This window comes from Petaurus breviceps, unplaced genomic scaffold, assembly GCF_028583685.1.
Source record: "Petaurus breviceps papuanus isolate PSGF00001 unplaced genomic scaffold, PetGlider_PUasm1.0 90925, whole genome shotgun sequence".
NCBI classification, from domain to species: Eukaryota; Metazoa; Chordata; class Mammalia; order Diprotodontia; family Petauridae; genus Petaurus; species Petaurus breviceps.
Genome location: NW_027187380.1, coordinates 28,865,245 through 28,887,707, shown reverse-complemented (window position 1 = coordinate 28,887,707; position 22,463 = coordinate 28,865,245). Strand labels below are relative to the sequence as shown.

At 39.7% G+C, this 22,463-nt stretch overlaps 2 protein-coding genes across 19 annotated transcripts in view; one reads left to right on the top strand and one right to left on the bottom strand.

Moving 5' to 3' along the window:
* Window positions 1–22,463, bottom strand: part of OGFOD3 (2-oxoglutarate and iron dependent oxygenase domain containing 3) — a 138,117-nt gene that overhangs the window by 48,255 nt on the left and 67,399 nt on the right. For 12 of the 13 annotated variants that reach the window (XM_069076647.1, XM_069076648.1, XM_069076649.1 and 9 more), the window contains one exon: window positions 7,942–8,159. In XM_069076647.1, coding sequence (XP_068932748.1) covers window positions 7,942–8,159 — 218 coding nt within the window. Of the gene's footprint in view, window positions 1–7,941; window positions 8,160–15,557; window positions 15,692–22,463 lie in introns of those variants that run through there. The other variant, XM_069076658.1, reaches the window with a different exon arrangement.
* HEXD (hexosaminidase D) overlaps window positions 15,679–22,463 on the top strand; it is a 53,394-nt gene continuing 46,609 nt past the window's right edge. For 2 of the 6 annotated variants that reach the window (XM_069076671.1, XM_069076666.1), the window contains exon 1: window positions 15,682–15,820. The gene's annotated coding sequence lies outside the window, so the exon portion shown is untranslated. The other 4 variants (XM_069076670.1, XM_069076668.1, XM_069076667.1 and 1 more) reach the window with 3 other exon arrangements.

Sequence of the window (22,463 nt, the reverse complement as noted above, 5' to 3'; positions counted from 1 at the left end):
CATTTCAGCCATTCCCTAACTGATGGGCATTCTCTCAATTTCATTTTTTTTTTGCCACCACAAAAAGAGACGCTATAAATGTTTTTGTACAGATAAGTCCTTTTCCTTTTTGTTTTTTATCTCTTTGGGATACAGACCTAGGAGTGATATTGCTGGATGAAAGGATATGCATGGTTTTATAGCCCTTTGGGCATAGTTCCAAATTGTTCTATAGAATAGTGGAGTCAGTTCACAACTCCAGCAGCAATGTACTAGTATCTCAATTCTCCCACATCCCTGTCAATATTTGTCATTTTCCATTTCTGTCATATTAGCCAATCTGATTGGCATGGGGTAGCACCTCAAAGTTACTTTGGTTTGCATTTCTCTAATCAACAGTGATTTAGGGCATTTTTTTCATATGACTATAGGTAGTTTTATTTCCTCTGAAAACTGCTTGTTCATATCCTTTGACCATTGGAATGGTCAACTGGAAAATGGCTTGTATTCTTATAAATTTGACTGTTCCCTACATATTTGAGAAATGAGGCCTTTATCAGAGAAACGTGCTACAAAAATTTTTTCACTATTAGAGTTACTGTGTATTTCCTTCCATCCTATTTTTCCTGTTTATCCTACTCTCTCTTTCCCCTTTCATCCTGTCCATCCTCAAGTGTTTTGTTTCTGACTTCTGCCTCCCACAATCCACCCTACCGTCTATCAGCAACCCCCTTCTGCCCCAACTTTTCTATAGGGTAAGATAAGATATCCACACACAATTGAGTGTGTACTTCCCTCTTTGAGTCATTTCCAAAGGTAAGGTTCAAGTGTTTCCTCCCTACCTCCCCTTCCACTGTAAAAGTCCTTTTATGTTTCTTTTATGTGGGATAATTTACCCCATTCTACCTCTCCCTTTCCCCTTCTCCCAGGACATTCCTCTTTCTCATGCCTTAATTTTATTTTTTTAGATTTCATCCCATCATATTCAACTCACACCTGTGCCTCCTTCTAACTGTCCTAATAAAGTTCTACAAGTATCATCTTGTAGGAATGTAAACAGTTTCAGCTTTTTGAATCCATTTATTATTTTCTTTCCTCTTTACTTTTTTGTTTATCTTGAGTCATGTATTTGAAAGTCAAATTTTCTATTCAGCTCTGTTCTTTTCATCAGGAATGCTTAAAAGTGGGGCAGCCAAGTGGCGCAGTAAGAGCACTGGCCCCAGAGTTGGGAGACCTGGGATCAGTTCTGGCCTCAGATACTTGGCACCCACACAAAAATAACTGGCCATGTAATCTTAAGCAAGTTACTTAACGCTGCATGCTTTAAAAAAAAAAAGGAATGCTTAAAAGTCTTCTATTTTGCTGAATATTCATTTCCCCTCCCTGCACCCCACAACCCAGAAGGATTATACTTAATTTTAATGGGTAGATGATTCTTGGCTCTAATCTTAGCTCATTTTGCTCTGTGGAATATCACAGTCCAAGGCCTTTGATTCTTTAATATAGAAGCTGCTAAATCCTGTGTGATCCTGAATATGCTTCCACAATATCTGAATTGTTTCTCTCTCGCTGCTTACGATATTTTTTCCTTGATCTAGGGATTCTAGAATTGGACTATAATATTCTTGTGAGTTTTCATTTTTAATCTCTTTCAGGAGGAGATTGGTGGATTCTTTCCATTTCTATTTTATCCTCTGGTTTGGGAATATCTAGGTATTTTTGTCTCAATAAGTTCTTTTTTATTATTATTATTTTTAAAGCAATCGGGGTTAAGTAACTTGCTCAAGGTTACACAGCGAGTTATTTCTGGGTGTGGTGCTGAGTATCTGAGCCCAGATTTGATCCCTAGGTCATCCCGACACTGAAGCCGGTGCTCTTACTCACTGTGCTACCTGGCCGCCCCTCAATAATTTCTTGAAAGATGATGTCTAGGCTCTTTTTTTTTTAAACATGGTTTTCAGGCACTCCAATAGTTCTTAAATGATCTCTTCTCAACCTATTTTCCAGGTCAGTTGCTGTTCTGAAGAGATATTTCACATTTTCTTTTATTTGTTTTTCATTCTTCTTAATTTTTTTCTGTAGAGAATTTTTAAATTATCTTTTTCCATGTGGCCAATTCTGCTCTTTAAGGAGTTCTCTTCAATGGATTTTTGTGCCTCTTTTACCATTTGGCTTATTCTGTCTTTTAAGGTATTATTTTCTTTAGTATTTGTTTGTACCTCCTTTAGCAAGTTGTGGACTCTTTTTTAAATTTTTTTTGTTACATTTCAAGTTCTAAGCTATCTCCCTCCATTCTTGCCTACTCTCACATTAGAGAAGGCCATCATTTGACAGATATATAGATATAGATATGTGTACTAATCATACTTTTATTTATCAGTTCTTTCTCTGGAGGTGGATAGCATCTTCTTTCATAGGTCCTTTGTAGTTGATGTGAATATTTTTTTTAAAGCAATTGGGGTTAAGTAACTTGCTCAAGGTTACATGGCCAGTTATTTCTGGGTGTCGTACTAAGTATCTGAGCCCGGATTCTATCCCCCAGGTCATCCCAACACTGGGGCCAGTGCTCTTACTCGCTGGGCTACCTGGTCGCCCTGACGTGAATATTTTTAATACTCAGAATAGCTTAATGTTGACTTTTTTATTGGAGCAGCTTTGTTTTATTGAAAAAACACAGCACAGAACAGCTTTAATTATTCAAAATGGAGTGTATAAAATAGTTAATTGCAATAATCTATGAAATACTAGTGGGCTTCAAACAAAGAACTTGTACATTTGCAAGGCACATTCCATACAAGTATTTTTCTTTCCTTCATTTCACAGGAAATTTATGAAGCCAGTAGCCAAAAATGTTTATGAACAAAACCCAACTGTTTTTAGTAAACAATAGATAACAAATTCTAAGTACGGCTCTGCAATAATAATGTTGGTAGTTTTATTTTGCATTTTGGATATGACAAATTTCAAGATATTTCACAAAGAACAGAATGAGTATTGTAAGGTTAAACCATGTAACTTGTTTCAATTATTTTTAGGCTGGCTTTTTATTTTTTCTCTCCTGGTTTCTTGTCTTCTGAGCCTGAATCTTGAACAGGGAGCCATTTGAGGGGGTGTTGGGGATATATGGGCCATGGAGGAAGTGTCAGCAGGCATGAAAACAAATCCAGCCATAACAATATAGACTGTCCAACCAAACTGTTCAGCCACATATCTATAGATAAAGCCAATCACTGCAGAAAAAAGAATAATTCCCTGGGAATTTTGATTCTGGGAACCATCTGGAGCTTCTGCTGGGGAGCTACCAGCTTCTCCTGGGAGCTGCCTTAGACTGAGGAAGCATGACTGTGATACTGGTACTTTGTATCAACCTGTTTGTTGCTTTGTTAAGCCTTGGCTTCCTGGGAACAGAGACTGTGAAGGATTTGAGGTGGACGGGACACTGTGAGCTTCAGCATGGAACAGGAACAGCACAGAAAGCTGGACAAGGAACTGGGAGCTGTCTGCCTTTGAACCCAGGTGACAGTTTGGTGAATCCACGTAGGACCTGGGACCATGGAAGGGGATTCAGGGGAATCTGAGAAACTACCCCAAGTCAAGCTGAAAGAAGACTTTACTTGGATTCTGTTTACTCACTGAAAAGATTGTAACTTATTTGTGACTGAGGGGCGGATGGCCTGTGTATTTTACACTACCCCTTAAGAGAGTGCTGAGTAGTGACTGATAATGTAATTTAGTGTGCCCCATGATTGGAGAACTTTGACTACTGTAGTTTGTGACCCTTAAGGAGGATGATTGAATGATTGAGTTACTAAGGGACTGACTGACTAAATGATTATACTTTGTTCAAAACTGTGTGACCACTGTGGTAAAAAATATGTGGCCATTTTCTGTGATAAGTTGTTGTGAATGCTGTATTTTGATTATCTGTGATAAGTTGTAATATTGTGAATGCTATACCTTGATTTACTGTGAATGTTTTGCTCTTATTTGTTATTGAATAAATAGAGTGTTCACTATACCATGTAATCAGAATTGTAAAAGCTTTTCACAATAGCATTCTTCTGGAAAGCTGCTCCTGTGTGGTATCATTCCTTCCCTCTACTCAATAAACTCCAGAGACTACCTATCACCTCCAGGATCAATTATGAAGGCTTCTGTTTGGTATTCAAAGCCCTTCGTAACCTGCCACCACTCTACTTTTCCATGAACCCCATATTAAGAACTCCTGGTATAGAAGGAGAAGAGATGAGGGCCTAGGACAGAGTATTAGGGAACTCTGAAAATTAGTGGGTGTGATATGGATGAAAAGGCACCAAAGGAGACTGCGAAGATGCAGTCTGACAAACAAGGGGAGAATCAGAAAAGAATAGAGTCACAAAAACTTAGAATATTCAGGAGGAAATGGCGACTTATGTTAAAGGATGAAGAGAGGTGAAGAGGGGTGAGGAATGAGAAAAAGCCTCTAGATTCAGCAGTTTAAGAGATCATGGGGATTTCCAGCCAAGATGGCTGACTGAACAGAGGTAGACCACCAAGTTTAGAGGTAGACTACCAAGTTTCCATATACCTAAGCCACTAAAAACCTGAAATTTAAAGGAAACTAAATAATAATCAAAAAGACCAAAGACAAACTAAGTGACTCCTTCCACCCCAGAATTGCTCAAAATGTATACCTTCACAGGTAAACAAGCCAGGAAGACTCATGCTATGGGCAAGAGACACACACAACCTGAAAGTTTCTATGGCTATAATCAGCAACAATAGAGGGTCCCCTTCAAACAATCCAGTGAGGTCAGAAATACAAAGGATGGAAATCCCAGGGATAGGCAGCAATCAGAACAATCAAAGCAGAATGTGAGTACTAACACTCAGATAGCCCAGGTAACCAAACAATCTATCCTGAGACACTACACCTGTGAAGATTCTGAAGATCTGCACTATGAATCTGAATCCAAACTTCACAGAACAAATCTCCTTAATAAAAGGATTTGTTTTATAAAACTTGGACTCAGTCAAAATGCTGAAGCCAAGGACCTGTTCCCCACCCCTGTTTCAGATATCAAACTATACTTCAAGGTAGTAATCATCAAATTATTTGGTACTGATTAAAAAATAGAGGTCAATCAGTGGAACAGATTAACTATATACTACAGAAATGAGAAAATGTTGTAGCTTAATGTTCAATAAACCCAGAGTAAAGACTCAATATTTTACAATAACTTCTGGGAAAACTAGAAAGTAGTATGGCAGAAATTAGATTTAACCTAACATATACACCACAATTAATTCCAAAATGCTACCTGAATAGAAAAGGTCACATCATAAACAAATTAGAGAAAGAATGCAGAGACACTTTTCACATTTATGGAGAGGGGATAGGATAGAATAAAGGATAAAGAGGACAAAGGAAAAAGAGAAGGTTACAGAAGTTAAAATAAACAATCTTGATTGCATAAAATTTAAAAATTTTACAAAAATAAAATCAATGCAGCTAAGTTAGAAAAAGTTAAGTAGAAACTATCTTTTCAGCAAATTTCTCTGATAAATGTCTCATTTCTGAGATATGTAGAGAATTGATTTTTAAAAATAAGTCATTCCCCAAATGATAAATCACCAACAGGATATAAAAAGGCAATTTTCAAAGGAAGAAATTCAAGCTATCAATAGGAATATGAAAAATGTTCCAATCACTAAAAGTTAGAGAAATATAAATTAAAGCAACTCTGAAGTCTCATCTCACACTCATCAGATTGGCAAAGTTGACAAAAATAGAAAAATGACAAATGTTAGAAGGGTTACAGGAAAACTGGAAATGCACTGCTGGTGCAGACATTCTGGAAAGCAATTTATTACTTTTTGAAACCAAAAAGTTAATAAATAGTACATGCTCTTTGATCTAGCAATACTATTATTAGTTGTCCCCTGAAAAAAATGAATCAAAGTAAAAAAGTACCCATATGTACAAAAATATTTATAGCACTTCTTCTTGTAGGAGACTAAGGGGATGTCATCATCTGGGTGATGACTGAACAAATGATAATAGATAAATGTGTAATGGAATGCCCTTGTTCCATAAGAAATGACAAAAAAGAATTTTGAAAGAATTTCTGGGAAACCTAGCAAGACTTGTACAACATGAAGTAAGCAGAAGCAGGAAAACAATTTATACAATAACAAATCTGTATAGAAAAATCTATGCTAGACAAGTTTGAAAGATTTTAAAACTCTGATCAATGCAGTAACCAACTATGATTATAGAGATATGATGACAAAGAATGCTATGAATCTCCTGACAAAAGGTAATGGACTCAAGATACAAAATGAGAAATATATTTTTATAGAAGACCCCACATGGGAATTTGTCTTTCTTCACTACATACATATACATATGTGTGTGTGCACGTACATATACATATATACATATGTAAATGTATATTTATATGAGTATATATATTTGCTATGAGTTTTCCTCTTTTTTTAAATTTTTAATTTTTTTTGCCTTTTGGAGGGGGGAATGCAGGGCAATTGGGGTTAAGTGACTTGCCCAGGGTCACACAGCTAGTTTTGTGTTAAGTGTCTGAGATCAGATTTGAACTAGGTCCTTCTGACTCCAGGGCCTACGATGAGGGTTTTCTTTTATTCTATTGGGAGGGGGCAGGAGAGAAAATCAATGCTTGTTAACTAAAATTTTAAAAGTATTTTTAAATGCCTCTATAATTAGAAAAAAGACAATTGCATTAATTCAGTTGAGAAGTGACGAAGATCTGAACTAGGGTTGTACCTATATAAGTGACAAGAAGGGGGAGACTTATATGAGAAAGCAGAAACACCAAGGTTGAACAACTGAATGAATATGAGAGATGAAAGAGAAGGAGGGGTTGAGGATATTCATCAAAGTTATAAGCTTGGGCAACTGGAAGAATTGTGGTACCCTAATAGGAAAAGTTAGAAGAAGGAAATATGATGAAGTCAAAGAACTCCAAAATAATGAGATCAACAAATGAAACAACATGGAAGGAAAATAGAATCTAGGGGAACAGGACAGAGCTTGGAGGATATCTGCAAATCAAAGGGAATGAAGATGAGCTCTCAGACATATAAAGGGAGAGAACAGCATCACAAAAACCTCCACAAGATCCCCAAAAGGGGATTGTGATCACCAGAGGAAAACACTGCAGAGAGATCAAAAAGGACTGAGACTGAGAAAAGAACATTAAATTTGGCAATCAAGAGAACTCTGATATAAATAATAAAGGAGAGGGCAGTTTCATTTGAATGATGAAGTAGGAAGCCAGACTGCAGAAGGTTTAGAAGAGATGGAGAAGAAAGGAAGAGGAAGAACCAAACGAAGGCAGTCTTATCAAAGAGTATAGCAGCAAGGAGGAGGAGAGACATGGGAAAAAGGCTAGTGAATATATTTAAATCAAGTGAGAGCTTTTTAAGAATGGGGAAGAACATGTTTGTAGACAGCAATGAAGAAGCCAGAAAATAGGGAGAGACTGAAGATAAGAAAAGGCATATCATAAAACATGAAATTAATCATCTAAAATCTATACTTCACTCTTCTTAAGCATAAAAACAATGTAAAATTTTCACCACTGCTGGTTACCACTGTTACAATTTAACTCCACCTTTTTAACTGGCTTATCCACAGAGAGTGGGGATAGGAATATTTAACGCTAAAATTATTATTATTGCTATTGCAGTAGTAATTAATAGAAATTATGTTTATATATCTAAAATGTGAAATTAATGATGTGAAATTTATAAAGGCAAATTTTCTAAGGTGAATAGAACTAATTCTTAAATGTTACATATAAATACCAAAGTCAGGGTTAGGACTCTAACCTACTGTCCTTTTCAAGGCTAAAAGATCCTGAGCACATTGTAATGAAATTTGTTGAACTACCAGAGCACTACACTTGAGGGGAAACAAGTAACATTTATGAAGGGAGTCAGTACCTTCAAATCTTTTGTGACTGTCATAATCATCAGAACAAATCACTTCAATAAATCTGTTCTGTAGAATTTCATTATGATGAGCCAGAACTTCAGTAATACCATCATCACCATTCAAAAAGCTCCACAAAAAAAGACTGGCAAGTAGACCAGATGATCCCCAAAATGAAATTTTCAACCATTTCCTCTGGGATTCATGATGGATTCGATTCTTCTTTATACTGGGAATAGAAAATAAACTAATATCAATTTTCAACTAACATGTAACTGAATTTTGCAATACACACAACTAACTCTTAAAATAGTATTTTAGCTATCTCATATTACTCCTGCAATAAATATTCCCAGAATCCACAGCTGAGAGAAATTTAATCAGAGCTTTATGTCAATCAACAAATAACTATCAAGCATCTAACAGACATTAAACATAGCTCCCCTCCACAGTCACAATTAGAATGGACAGAGGTAGATAAAAATACATATGTAAACATTAGAGAACAAGGCAATATCTAACAGTTTGAACTGTGTGGTGATCTGTGATTTAGGTGGTGTCTAGGCTTGAAATAAGGTCCAACTCCACACCCCAACTCCTCCTCTAAGATCCTCTGAGATTCAAACTCCAAATGACAGAAATCAGCCCTGGTTGCAACAGCAGCACTATGAACCAGTAGGCCTGAGAACTAAAGAACAGGAATAACAAGACAGGACATCAAATGTGAGAAGCAGTGCGGCAATCCACTAAGCCTAGGGGAAGTAGTACAACATCCAGCTAGATTCACTTCTCTCCCTGCAAAAGTCACTTGGGACAGAGACCTAGGCTGGTGAACTGTGAAGTGTAGGAATGCTTAGTGTAGGAAGAAGCCGAGATACCTTGAGATCCAGCCCGGGAAACTACCATCAGAAAGAAAGGAGTCAGCAGGTGAGTAATAGGGGAAAATGAAGACTGAAAGTACCAAAAATCTCAGGAGAAAACTCAGACTTAGTCATAAATGGATAAATCAAGAGGGAAAATGTCAATAGCAGAAAAAGCAGGCATCTAGATGTAGTAAAAGAGTTCTAATCTATGAATAGAGATTTCCGCTATACAATGGGTAGAACAGACAGAATACATCTCCTTTATATAAAAATAAAACAAAATGACAACACCTGAAGACAGACACAAGACCCTGTAAAATTTGGGGAGAACATGAAACCAAAATGTGCTATCTCTGAGAGAAATGAAGGAGGTAGAGCCAAGATGGTGGAGTCAAGGCAGGGAATCTCCTGAGTTCTCCCAAATTACACTCAAAACAACATTAAAATAATACCTCAAAAGGAATTCTGGAGCAACGTAACCAACAAAAGGATAGGGTGAAACAATTTTCCAGCCCAAAATAACTTAGAAGGTTGGCAGGAAAGGTCTCACCGAGGAGGGAATAGAGTACAGTCCAGTCCAGGTTGCCCCAGCTCAACCCAGCAGCTAAGACCCCCAAACTGGCACAAGCCAAGAGCAAGACCCTAGGCCCAGTGGCAAGCTAGCAGTGAGGCCTTTGAGCCCCCGTAACAGGCAACTACTAATGGACTATGCCTGATGCAAGCCAGCAGCAGGCCTTGGGGACAACTGAATCAGCAGCAGCACTTTCTACAACTCTCAGTCCACAGAGAGTAAAGGGTCAGACAATAAGACAAAACAAAATCACAGGAGATCCTTTGCTGACCCTAGGTGCAGGACTCTGATGCACTGCCCATACTCAGTTCTGATTTGCATTACTGGGGCAAGGAGGCTCAAGAATCCTGGTCACAGTTTCAGGCTGGAAAAGAATGCTTGTGGTCACTCACAGATCAGAGCGAAGGCCAGAAGAGTTACCATACCTTCCTTAAATCATACCACATGGGAAAAACTGAAAACTTACAGATGCCTAGAACTAGCTCTGAACAGAAAAGCACAAAAATCCTGAGGCTTGGGACAGTACCTCCTCCCCAGCCCCCCAGAAGCAGAGCCCAATTTTAACATAATGTTAAAAGCCATATGAGGAAACATCAAAAAAAGAACCAGAAAACAGAAAGTTACTATGGTGTTAGGAAGGTCAAAAGAGAAATTCAGAAGAGGATGAGATCAAAGCAGCTATATGCAAAGAGTCAAAGAAAAATGTGAATTGGTCTCAGGCCCAGGAAAGGCTCAAAAAGGAATTTAAAATTCAAATAAGAGGGGTGGGTAATTGGTGCAGCAAATAGAGCACTGGCTCTGGAGTCAGGAGAACCTGAGTTCAAATCCAGCCTCAGACACTTAAGACGTACTAGCCGTGTGACCTTGGGCAAGTCACTTAACCTCAATTGCCCTGCCTTCCCCTCTCCAAAAAAGCCAAAAAAAAATCAAAGAAGCTGAGGAAAAATGGTAAGAAGACATGAAAGTGATATAAGAAAGAATCAACAGCTTGATAAAGAAGACGCACACAAAACACACATAAAAAATTGTTGAGGAAAATAAGAAACTAAAAAACAATAGGTCAAATGTTAAAAGAGGTACAAAAATCCACTAAAGAGAAGAATTACTTAAAAAGAAGAAGTGGCCAAATGGAAAAAGAGGTCAAAAATTCAATGAAGAACTCTTTTACAAAGTATGCATACAAAGTGTGACTTGACTATGATAGGATGATACCCCACAAAAATAAAATTAAGGGGTAAGAAAAAGGGAGAAGGGGACAGGGAGAGGTAGAATAGGGGAAACTATCTCACATTAAAAAGGCGTGAAAGAGCTTTTACAGTGGAGAACTTGGGGGGAAGGCAGGTGGCAGGCAATGCTTAAACCTTACTTTTATCAGAATTGGCTCATGAAACTGATGTAAAATACTGATGAACTTCTGTAGGCAATCAAATTTTACCAAATTTTTAATACTAAAGAATGACTGAATCAAAGAACAAATCACAGAAATAATCAATTTTAAAGGGAATGACAACAATCAACATACCAAAATTTATGGGATGCCACCAAAGCAGTACTTAGGGGAAAATTCATATTTCTAAATGCTTGTACCAATAAAATAGAGAAAGAACAGATCAATGAATTGTGCATGCAATTTAAAATGCTAAAAGAAGAAAAATAAATAAATTAAAAATCCCCGATCTGATTGGGTAGAAGGGTCAGATGAACAATTATGGTAATAAAGGATTGAGATTGCTTGGCAGGGATTAGTTTGAGATTGAGAGCTCACCTCACCAACCAATGGTGAGACCAGACAGGGGAGTGGGCCAAGTTAGGATTAGGATTAGGATAACAGAAACCCGTGAACTTCCACAATTTGCACTCCCTGGCTGATGCCCCTTGAGTAACAAGGGTTGTGCCCTTTCTCAAGCGAAAGAATAAAGACCTTTTCTGATCACTGACTCAGACTCCAATTTTGAAGATCTGACAGTGGTTTCTATCCCACACATTAGCAAGGATATTACATAAATATATCACAAAGATCATATAGTATGACCAGGTGGAATTTATACCAGGATTAGTTCAATATTAGGGAAACTAACAAAACCAACAAAAATCATAGGATTATCTAAATAGATGCAGAAAAAGCTTTTGACAAAATACAATAGTCATTCCTGTTAAAGACACTAGAAAGCACGGAAATTAAATGGAGCTTTCCAAATAATGAGGAGTATCTATCTAAAATCATCTTTAAGCACAGTCTATAATGGGGATAAGCTAGAAGCTTTCTCAAAAAGATCAGGCCTTTGCAGTGACTATTCCCCATGCCTGGAATGTTTCCCATTCTCACATCTGAATCTTGAAAGAAACCAAAGGAAGCCAGTAGGTAGAAATGAGAAGAGAGAATATTTCAGGCATGAGGTGACAACCAGAGAAAATACCTGGAGCAGAGGATTCAGTATCTTGTTCACAAAGCAGCAAGGAGGCCAGTGGCACTGGATTGAAGAGTATGTGGCAGGGAGTAAGATATAAGTCTGGAAAGGGGGGGGGGGGGGGGCAAGATTATGAAAGAAATAGGACCTAAATTAAGATCACTATGTTAAAAGTTGGAGCCAAGGTAGAATACTAGCAGGAAATAGTGAACTCCACCAAACATATCTAGAAAATACCAGGCTAAATCCTGATACAGAAATCTAGCAAGGAGTCACAGTCAATCATTTTGCCAGCCAAAAGCAACTTAGAGAAAAAGCAAGGTCTGAAGGCATGAAGGATTGGGTCAGGCCAGGAATGCTGCCCATAGAACACTACAACATAAGGAAAGGTTGTGCACCAAGGCAATCAGAGGTCCTGGACACATGCCAGGGTACTCCCAAACAAATAATGGGGCACTTTGATGGAGATAGGTGCCACCTGTGTATGGGACAGGTAAAAGTGTGGTTTCTCAGAGACTATCTGTAAAGTAAGTACGTCCTTAGGCCTTAGGCCTAAGTTTCCATTTTTCTAGAAATTATGTGACTTTGAAACTTTAGAAATCTTTCTATATAGTTGCTCTATTCTAGTCAGGCCTTTTCACCCAGCTTACCATAAAAGAGTTAAGTTTCTATAGAACTGTAAGAATTGCTGAACAAGACTGCTGATAAGGAGGAACAGGCAGTAACCTTGGGAAAGAAGCTCAGTCCCTGGTTCTCAGACTAAAACTCCTAGATAATACTAATAATAATAATTAAGGATGGAAAGGAGCTGGCAGCAGCAGGTGGATTTGACCAATCGAGGTAGTCAGTAGCTTTGGGGCACTCAAGTCCCAATAAGAATGTGTCTAGGGTAAGACTGAAGGGGGTTCTGTATTCTAAGACTGTTACTGCGCCTTCGTAATGAACTTCATGTATTATGTATATTATCCAACAAGATTAGAGCCTCATTAGTAATAATTATGTTAATGTTTTTAACCCTTTTCTTATTTAACCCAGCTTTTAGCTTCTACGGCGGCCTCCTCTCCTGGGTATTGTTCCAGTGATTGGACCGCCCGCTTCTCACGAGATTCTAACTTCGCATCTTCACTTTGAGGTCTCCGAGTAGTCAGTTTGGGTTAGGGTCTTTGTACCCCACACACCTAGAAGCTTTTGTCTTCTACTATTGCTCAGCTATAGGTTGCAGATCCAGAAAGGACCTAGGGGGAACCTACAGGAGGCTCCTCTCAACCTTACCCTAGCACATGCCCTGTGCTGTGTACTAAGGGGGGAGGGGTCAGGTCAAGACAGCAGAGTGAAGCCAGCATTTCTTCCAGAGATCTTCCAACATGCTCCCTCTACAACAACTTAAAAAAAAAATCCATGCCAAACCAAATTCTGAGTGGGGAAACTAAGAAAAAGTCACTGAGTCATTTTTCTAGCCCAGGGAAGCTTAGGAAGACAGGAGAGGTTTTCGAACACTGAGACTGGGGACTGGCTACGTTGTTAAGGCAGCAGTAGCATCCAGGGAATGTAAGGGGACTGAACACCTAGTCAGAAAGAGATCCCAGGAGACTACAGTACTAGCACTAGGTACAGAATCAGGTATCATTTGGCAGCCCTGTCACTTGTTACCTAGTTTTGGGTTGTAGTTTCAGGGCAGAGAGAAGTAGCAGTCAATAGGACACAGGGTCCCTAAGTGTGTAAAGACCAGGGCACAGACCAGGAGGGCAGTGACCAGACCTCTTTCCAGATCACACCACATTGAAAGCACCAAAAACAGGCACCTATTCATCTGTGAAAACAGCAGAAAGACATAAAAGACAGAAGCTCAGAAACATTTCTCCCATTCACAGAAGTAAGCAAATCCAAAGTCAAGAAATAGGCTGGAAAAATTGGGGGGGAAATGATCATGAAAAGTTAGTGATAGGGAATTTCAAGATACAAAAATTCATTAGACAGTAACTTGAAAACACTGACAAGTAAAGCCTCAAAAGAAAAATGTAGACTGGACACAAGCCCAACAGGAACTCCTAGAAGGGCTAAGGCAAAAAAAAAAAAAAAAACCTTTTAATAGCAAAAAATTATTTTAAAAATTATAAAAAGAGAATTATAGCTTGGTAAAAGAGGCACAAAAAATACTGAAGAAAACTCTTTAAAAATTAGAATTGGTCAAGTGGAAACTAATGTTTTCATGAGACATCGAAAAAGGATAAAATAAAGTCAAAAGACTAAAAAACAAGGAAAGGAACAGTTTCAGATGTAAGCAGCAGCTGTGAGGCTCAGATCCCAGAAGAGCAGGGTCTCAGTCTCAACTTCTAACCCACTCTGACCCTCGTAGAAGAATAATTAGGGCAAGAATTCCAGATGAAATGTTAAGCTGAAGTTCTGTCACTCTGAATCAACAGGGCTTCCCAGTTGGTGGAGTAGCTAAAGCGGAATTCTAATGTACTGTAAACCAATCAGAAACTTGCAAAGTTCAGACTGAAGGGTGGGGTAGGGGGAGGCAGCAATCAGACTTTACCCTGCATCAGACCACTTTGGCAACACTGAAAGCTTGCAAGTCCCCAGCTTGAGAGGTCCCTGAGATTCTAGAATAACAAAACACTCAATACTGATGTGGATACAAAGATGCCCTAAAGGTTGAGTTGCCCTTTCCCTAGTTTATCCTCTAAAGGCACCCTAAAATACAGAGGTGCCCTAAGGAATGAGTTGCTCATTCCCTGGCATCCTAAAGTCTCCCCTTATTTTGAAATACCACAAAACTTCTCCTAATCCTAAAATTTCTTGTCTCCTCCCATTCGTTCATAAGAATTCCCTAGTCTCCCTTATCTTGTGTCATTCATTGTCCTCATCCAGTGTCCTTATCTAGCAAGGCAGTTATCTTGTCTCTAAATCTCCAACCCCCTTTAGAAACCCTAAAACTTACATCACCATCCTATAGGTTGTGTAGCTTTTTGGCTATATAAGTCTGGTCCTTGTCCTTTATCATTGCTTTATCATCAGTTCCTTGCTAAGTCTCAGGTCTGCATGCTTTTGCATTAATAAAGCTCCCTTTGGCTAAAGAGAAGGTCTAATTGAATTCTTAAAAAAAAAAAAAAAACTTGAACCAGCTCTACTAGAATTATACATTCTGTACCTAACATCATGGTAAATGAAGATACATTTCTCTATTTTAAGCCTGTATATCTTGTTTAGTCGTTCCAATCGTGTCCGCCTCTTTCTGATCCCATTTGGAGTTTCTTGGCAAAGATATTGGATAGGTTTGCCAATACTTCTCCAGCTCATTTTACAGATGAGAAAACTGAGGCAAACAGGATTAGGCGACTTGCCCAGGGTCATACGACTAGCGCCTGAGACGAAATGTGAATACGGGTCTTCCTGACTCCAGGTCCTATGCTGCATCCACTGAGCCACCTAGCTGCCCATTAGTCACCATTTTAAAGTCGTCATCCATCGATCCATCATCAAATCTGTACTGAGCGCTTACTATGTATAACTCCATAAAACAGCAAGGCAATGAGGGTAACAGCAGAGATGCTACCGGAGGAAGCAGCCCATCCCAGGAGCTGTCCCACTACTCTAACAAAGATAAAGGAAGAGTCCTAGACGGAAATGATGGCGAAAAACCATAGCGGGTTCTTTTTCCGGTCCGGGTCAGCACAGGTTGATGACCAGAGGCCAAGCCAGTGTCAAGCCGACCTTCCCCCATGCCCGTCCCTTTCTCTCCTTCCTCCCTCCCGCCCTGGCAGAGCCACCATCGCTTCTACCTGTCCAGGCGCCACGACTGCGCCGAAGAGCCCCCTTGGGTCGCTTTAGCCCCAGAGCGCCGTAGGGGTGCCATGGTATAGCAACTAGCCTAAGAAGGGCGGAGACCGCGAGCTTCAGGAAGGAGGACTAGGATCTCGGCATACAGATCTTCCAGAGTAGACTGAACGCAGAGCGATGCGATCGGCCATCGGCTCTAAGGACTGGAGGCCTTAGGCAGAACAATCTTTGCAGTAGCCGGGACCCAGCGCGTGGGCCGCGGTAGGTAAGCAGGCTGGTCTTGGGCAGTGGAGTTGCGGGCAACTGGGAGGGTCGAGCGTCCAGCAGCTTTCGGAGCTTTTAGACGGCTCCTCTTCCCGGGATCTCTAGAGAGCCTGGGTGTTTGGAGGCTGATATTGCTCTTGTGAAACGAGGAGAGGATATGCCGCTGCACTGAGCTTACAGTTAAGGTCTCTCACTGCCTGGGCTTTACACTGGGGTGGATCCTCGGCTTCTTGGATTCCGGCTCCTGGCGCTCGGGGGCCCTGAAGACTTTCAAATGTACATCCAGCCCCGCCCACGAGCCCGGATAGGTGCCCTCCTTCCCCTTTCCCTGCAGGCGAAGTTGTCTACCTGTGTATCTGGGTCGTGTAACTTTGCCAGGCCAGAGAACTCAGCGACACCAGCGGAGTCACCGAGGTTAATTGCAAAAGCCAGGTTGAACACCCCAAGTCAAGGTAGTTTTTCCCTCTTCCATTTCTTGATCGGGAGATTATTTTCCGTAAGGAATTATATTATTTCCATTGGAAGATTTTCCCAAACTTTCTGGAAAATCCCTTTCCTGAGATTTTCATAACCTAAACTCCCACCTACAAGTCTTCTAACACCTTATATACCCTACCACATACTCTTCAATCCAGTGTCACTGGCCTCCTTGCCATCAAGGTAGAAAGGGAGCCGAGGGGTGGAAATGAAAGAGTAGTGAAGGGAGGAGGGGAGGAACACCTTTTCTTTGTCATACAGTTCAAATATAGAATTATACAGAAAACCTGAGTGCCTAAGGAATTTCCGAGCCCAGGCACCATGAACCTATTTCTAAACTTTTTTTTTTAATCCATTACAACAAATAATACCGTATTATGGTACTTTGAGAGTGGGGTTTGCCGTTTTTGAATACAAGTATCATCTGTGCTTGCTTTGTCCAGTATATGGGCTTGTTTTTCTATATCAGCAAAAGCTTCCCCTCAGGGGAGTGGACAGGAGTGGGAGTAAATACTACATAACCAAAAAGCTTTTGAGGTGCCAGTTGGGAGAGCTGGTTCAGGCATGAAAGAATTCACTTAGACCATTTTCTCTTAGCCATTCATTGGGAAATTTATTACATGAAGCACACAGACCTGAGATTTTGCCAGGAGCTAAACAAAGGCCCTGATATAGGAAAAAACCCAGACTTAAATAGACAGTAGACTATACATCCTGTAGGATGATGATGTAATTTTAGGGTTTCTTTTGGGGTTTGGAGATTTATGAACAGGATAAGTACAAACAAGGCAAGGAAGGTGGCTGCTTACAAGATAAGGAAAAATTGACATGTTGCAGAATGAGGAAGATGAATGACAGGATAGAGAACACAGGATAAGGGGACAAAAGCAATTCTTTTGGTTAGTAGTTGTATGGTATTTCAAGATAAGAGGAAAAGGGCATTTAGACACCCTGAAGTTACAGGATGGGCTATGAAATGAGCCTCAAACCCCCTTAAGGGGCCTGGGAAAGTAACTCTTAATCTTAACTCTTAGGGCACCTTTTGTGTCCATATCAGAGCCCCTTGTTTTAAGAAATCAATATGTAATGATAGCTAACATTTATATAGTTCTTTAAAGCTTGCAAAATGCTTTGCGTGTATTACCTTATTTGATCCTCACAGCCTTGGAAGGTACATTATTAAGCCCATTTTATAGTTGGGTAAATAGGCTCAGGGAGGGGAAGTGACATTCCCAGATTTGTACATCCAGCCTGTGTCTGGGGCTGGATTTGAATTCTGCAAATCATTAATATGCTAAAATATTTTAAATTGTTTTGCTTAAGTAAGTCAAGCCCTTTAAGGCTTATTTCAATTGTTTTCTTGCTTAGCATTTTGTAAATAACCAGATTTCACCCTAAACCCCAAGGGCAACAGCATCCTTCAAGTCTGTCAGACTCAAAACCTAGATGTCACCTTCAAATCCTTACAGTCTCTCACCACCGGCATTTCCAGTCTGTTGATTTCATCTTTGCAACATCTCTCTAATATGCCCCTTTTCTCTCCACTGACACTGCCACACCTCTGGTGTAAGCCCCTATCACCTCACTATTGGATCATTGCCGTAGCCTGCTGCTTGGTCTCAGGCTTCCTCAAGTCTCTTTCCACTTAAGTCCATCTTCTATTCAGCCACTAAAATTTTCCTAAAGCTCATGTCACTGCCATAGTCAATAAACTCCAGAGACTCCCTATCACCTCCAGGTTGTTGTTGTTCAGTCTTATCCAATTCTTCTTGACTCCTTGGGGCATGGCATGCTAAATACTGTCCATGGAATCTTCTGGAATGGTTTGCCATTTCCTTCTCCATTTTACAGATGAGGAAACTGAGGCAAACAGGGTTAAGTGACTTGTCCAGGGTTACACAGCTAGTAAGTGTCTGAGGTCAGATCTGAACTCAGGTCTTCCTAATTCAGGGCCCAGTGCTCTATTCACTGAGCAGCCTAGCTGCCTCATCACTTCCAGGATCAAATACAAAATCCTCTGTCTGATGTTCAAAGACCTTCATAACCTAGACCCCCTCCCCACCACCACCACACTTTCCAGGTAGAAGGCTACCTCATGGCCCATCACATACTCTTCAATCCAATGACACTGGCCTCTGCTGTTCCATGAATAAGATATGCCAGCTCTCAGCTCCAGGCATTTTTTCTGACTGTCCCCCATTCCTAGCATTTTCTCTCTCTTGATCTCTGCCTACTGGCTTCCCTAGCTTCCTTCAAGACCCAGCTGAAATCCTGCCTTCTGCAGGGGAGCCTTTTCCAATCCTTCTCAATTCTAGCGCCTCTCTTCTCTTAGTTATTATCCTCTAGGTAGCTTCCGTCTCTACTTATTTGTTTGCTATTGTCTTCCCTGCTAGACTGTGAACTCCTTAAAGGCAGGGAGTATCTTTTTGCTTCTTTTTGTATCTCCAGCACTTAGTATAGTGCCTGGCATGTAGTTGACACTTGATAAATGTTTATTGACCAGCTGACTAGTTGTAATTCATGAGTTGAATTTATTAATATGCATGATATTTGTATTTGTTTTAATGCATGTTAACCTCTAGAAGCAATCCTAAGGTAATGGATAGAAAGCTTGAGAGCTGGTCTTGGAGCCAGAAAGACTGTGTGGCCTTGGGTAAATCAGCCTCTGAGTGCTCTAGGCAACTCTCTAATGTGAAATTGCAGAGAAGGTGCCCACCCTCCCTTAGTTAAAAGAGTTTTCTATATCAGTGAAATCACAAGTCCAATCCTTATCCCTATTCCCAATGTATGTATAATACATGATTGTAAAATCCTATGGAGAGTGTCAAATTGGAATTCTTTGAGCATCACATTCTAGGAAGGAATAAAATGTTCAGAAAATGAGTCAGCCTCTGCCCCCCCTAGAGAAGAGAAGTAGAGAAATAGTGAGTAGTAAGATAACTCCTAAGTTGTGAGCCTGAAAGACTGGGAGCATAGTATTGCCCTCTATAGTAATAGGGGACCTATATAGTAATAGAGGGCAATACTATGCTACTACGGGGAAGAGTTAAAGAAGATAATGAATTCTCTTTTGGACATGTTTAATTTAAGATGTCTACTGGGCATCCAGGGTAGTAGCAGTGTCAGAGAGAAGGAGGTATAAATACTACAGAGAGGTTTACTAGGAACTGCTCTCTCAAAAATTACTCCATTGGCTTTTTGTTTTTCAGTCTTTATTATCCTTGACCAGTTAGGACCTAGTTGAAATCTATAGTGAGCCCAGTCAGCACAGTTTCATGATTTATTTCAGCTCTTGGCTCCATTTCAGCAGAGTATGAGTAAGACTGAAAGCAGCAAATGGTGAGAGTAATCCAAGGCTTGGTAGGACAAGACTGACAATAGAATAAAGGAAGCAGGGGACTTAAGAGGACAGTGTAGAGTTGAAGTAGTTCACGAAGGAGTCAAGGTGGAGAAGAGAGGCAAATGTAGCCATTTCAGGGGAAAAGGCAGTGTAGCTAGGCCTGGGAAAGAACTCAGGGGTCAGTAGATAGGAGATCACAGAACAATGACCAGGGTTTAGAGTTGCAAGGGAGAGGGAGAAATGGAATGATAATTGTGGTCCAATAAAGGAATTTCAGAGTTTCATGATCAGGAAAAGTGGAACATTTGTAGGCAGTGATAAGATCAAGAGCATGCTCATCTTTGTGTATAACTAAGATGAGGTAAAGGAGAAGGTCCTGTGAATGTGAAGTAAGTTGAAGAGCTAGGAGATTCAGGTATTTGAAAGAATGTCAATACGTATGTTGAAAGTCCCCTAGTTTCATGGCAGGAGTTAGAAGAGAAAGTCTGTGAGTCAGGCATTGAGGAAAGAAGAGGAGTTTCTGGAAGTCAGTAGATAATGACTATCAAAATCTTTATTGGGTGGTAAATATGGATTGAGTGAACTTCAAAGGATGAGAGGTTACTGAGTGATGGTAGTAGAGGAAGAACCTGGAAGTTGCAACAGGAAGCAAGTATTCATACTGCCCCAACTCAACCAGTGAGTCTGAGGTATGAGTAAAAGTGCAACCAGTACTAGAAAGGGTATTCTGGGATACTATGCCCTTAGGAGGGAGCCAAGTGTCTTTGAGAGACAAAAGATGGAAAGAGTAGAAAAGGAAACAGTAAAAGCAGAGAGCAGTTTTGTTGCCTATGGGAGAGGAATTCCAGAGAGTCCAGTGGAAGAGGTGGGTAGCTTTAGAATGCAACATTTGGACTGGGGTGATGTTGAAGGGAATGGGAATAAGGGAGTGCACAATTCAGATCAAAGAACAGGTTTAAGTAATGATTGTTGGGGGTGCAGGAGTCGAGGTAGAATCACTGGAGTGTGTGGAAAGTTATGGCAGGTATGAGTTTGTTTATCATAGAGGAATGAGTTCAGGTACATTATCAATGTTGGTAGAGTGGAGTTCTCAGGGCTTTGAGCAGCTGTGTGTAGGTTAAAAGAAAGTTGAGGAGGGAGAGGAAGTGCCCACATTGGGCAGGTTACCTGTGGAAAGAACTAGATGGAATGACATTTCTCTTCTTAACCCAGGTAGGCCAGGTCAGTAGAGGTGGAGGAAGTACAATGGAATTTGAAATCACATAAAAACAAATATAAAGTCTTGCTGTTCTTTCAGAGTTTTCTCATAGGTAAGACCTATCAGGTTAAGGCTTAATGCTACCAAGCCTTAAGGAATGGTCAAATTTCCCCCCAAACTCTCCAGTTACTCTCTGGAAGAAGAGGGAAAGTAAATCCAAATCTTAAGAATATTAGTTATGAAATATATACTCATATTCCTCAATACTAAAAAATTTGTCAGCATGAATGAAAAAAAAAATCCACTTCTTTTTGTTTCCTTTTCATTATGTCTTCACAGTAGTTTATGTTAATAAAGAAACCGTGATCATACCTGCTTTAGGTAAAATTTTTAGGTTTTCATATCTTCCATTTTGAGGAAGGGCCCAGACCAGGATGTTTCCTCCTCCAGACTTAAGTACCATGCTTCAGCTACCCCCTTTTCCTATTGGTGAGTTACTCCAAGAACCTCTATTTTTAGCAAAGGCCCAGACTAGCTATCCTTTATTCTCTGGACTTCACCACCTCACCCTAATCCTTTCGCCATTTTCAACTACGTTTTATGTATTATCTTCCTCCAGTAGAATGTAAGCTTTATGAGAACAGGAATGGTCTTTCTTTTTGTTTATATTTAAATTCCCAGAGTTTAGCACAGTACCTAGCACATAGTAAATACTTAATAAATGCTGCTTCTGAACTTGATTACTTTGCTACTTTTGGATGAGCAATTGAAGGAAGCGGTCTTTAAGAAAGGAGGAAACAGGCATTCAAAATATATGTGGAGGTTAAGATAGAATTTCTGTACTGATGAAAAGTGTTCCTTTTCAGAAGTTTCGTTAACCCTATTCTGTACAAGGCCACAGTTAGATGGAAGTAGTTTATAAGATTTTAAAGAAAGTCAACATTTGAGACAGCTTCAATTTGTCAAGATTATCTAAATAGTTACCATCGGCCCATATGTGTCTGTATATACTTCATGATATTGATTCTGAAAAGTCATTCTGTTGTTTTCTGCCCTCTAAGTGATTTTGTGGGGGCAAATTTTTTTGTTCTGATTTTTTTTAAATGAAAGTCTAATAGGATTTTGCTTTATTGTTTCCATGCAAAATTTATTTTAAGTACCAAAAAACCTTGCCACAACACATAACAAGCTTCTTATTTAGCATTAGATATAGTCAGTTTATAGACTTTAGATTATGCATCTTCCAAATGATTATTGGGTTTTGTAATATTGGCTTTGTTTGTTTGCTTGCTTGTTTTTCCAGACTGCTTCCCTACCCAGCAGAGTAAGACCTAGAGCTTCTTCCTCCCTGCTTCTTTGATGGCATAAACTCAAGGAATGTGTACTAACTTTAATATTAAACTGAACAAACTATGCAAACCTTTATAAAGAAGCTGATAGCACAGTGGATAGAGCTGTGGGGCTGGAGTAAGAAAAACCTGGGTTCAAATCCCAGTTTCATGTACTTACTAACTGTGTGACCTGGGCAAAACCCCTATTTGCCTCATTTTCCTCATCTGTATAATGATACACCTATCTTCCAGTATTGTTATAAGGATCAAATGAGATAATATTTATAGAAAGTGGTTA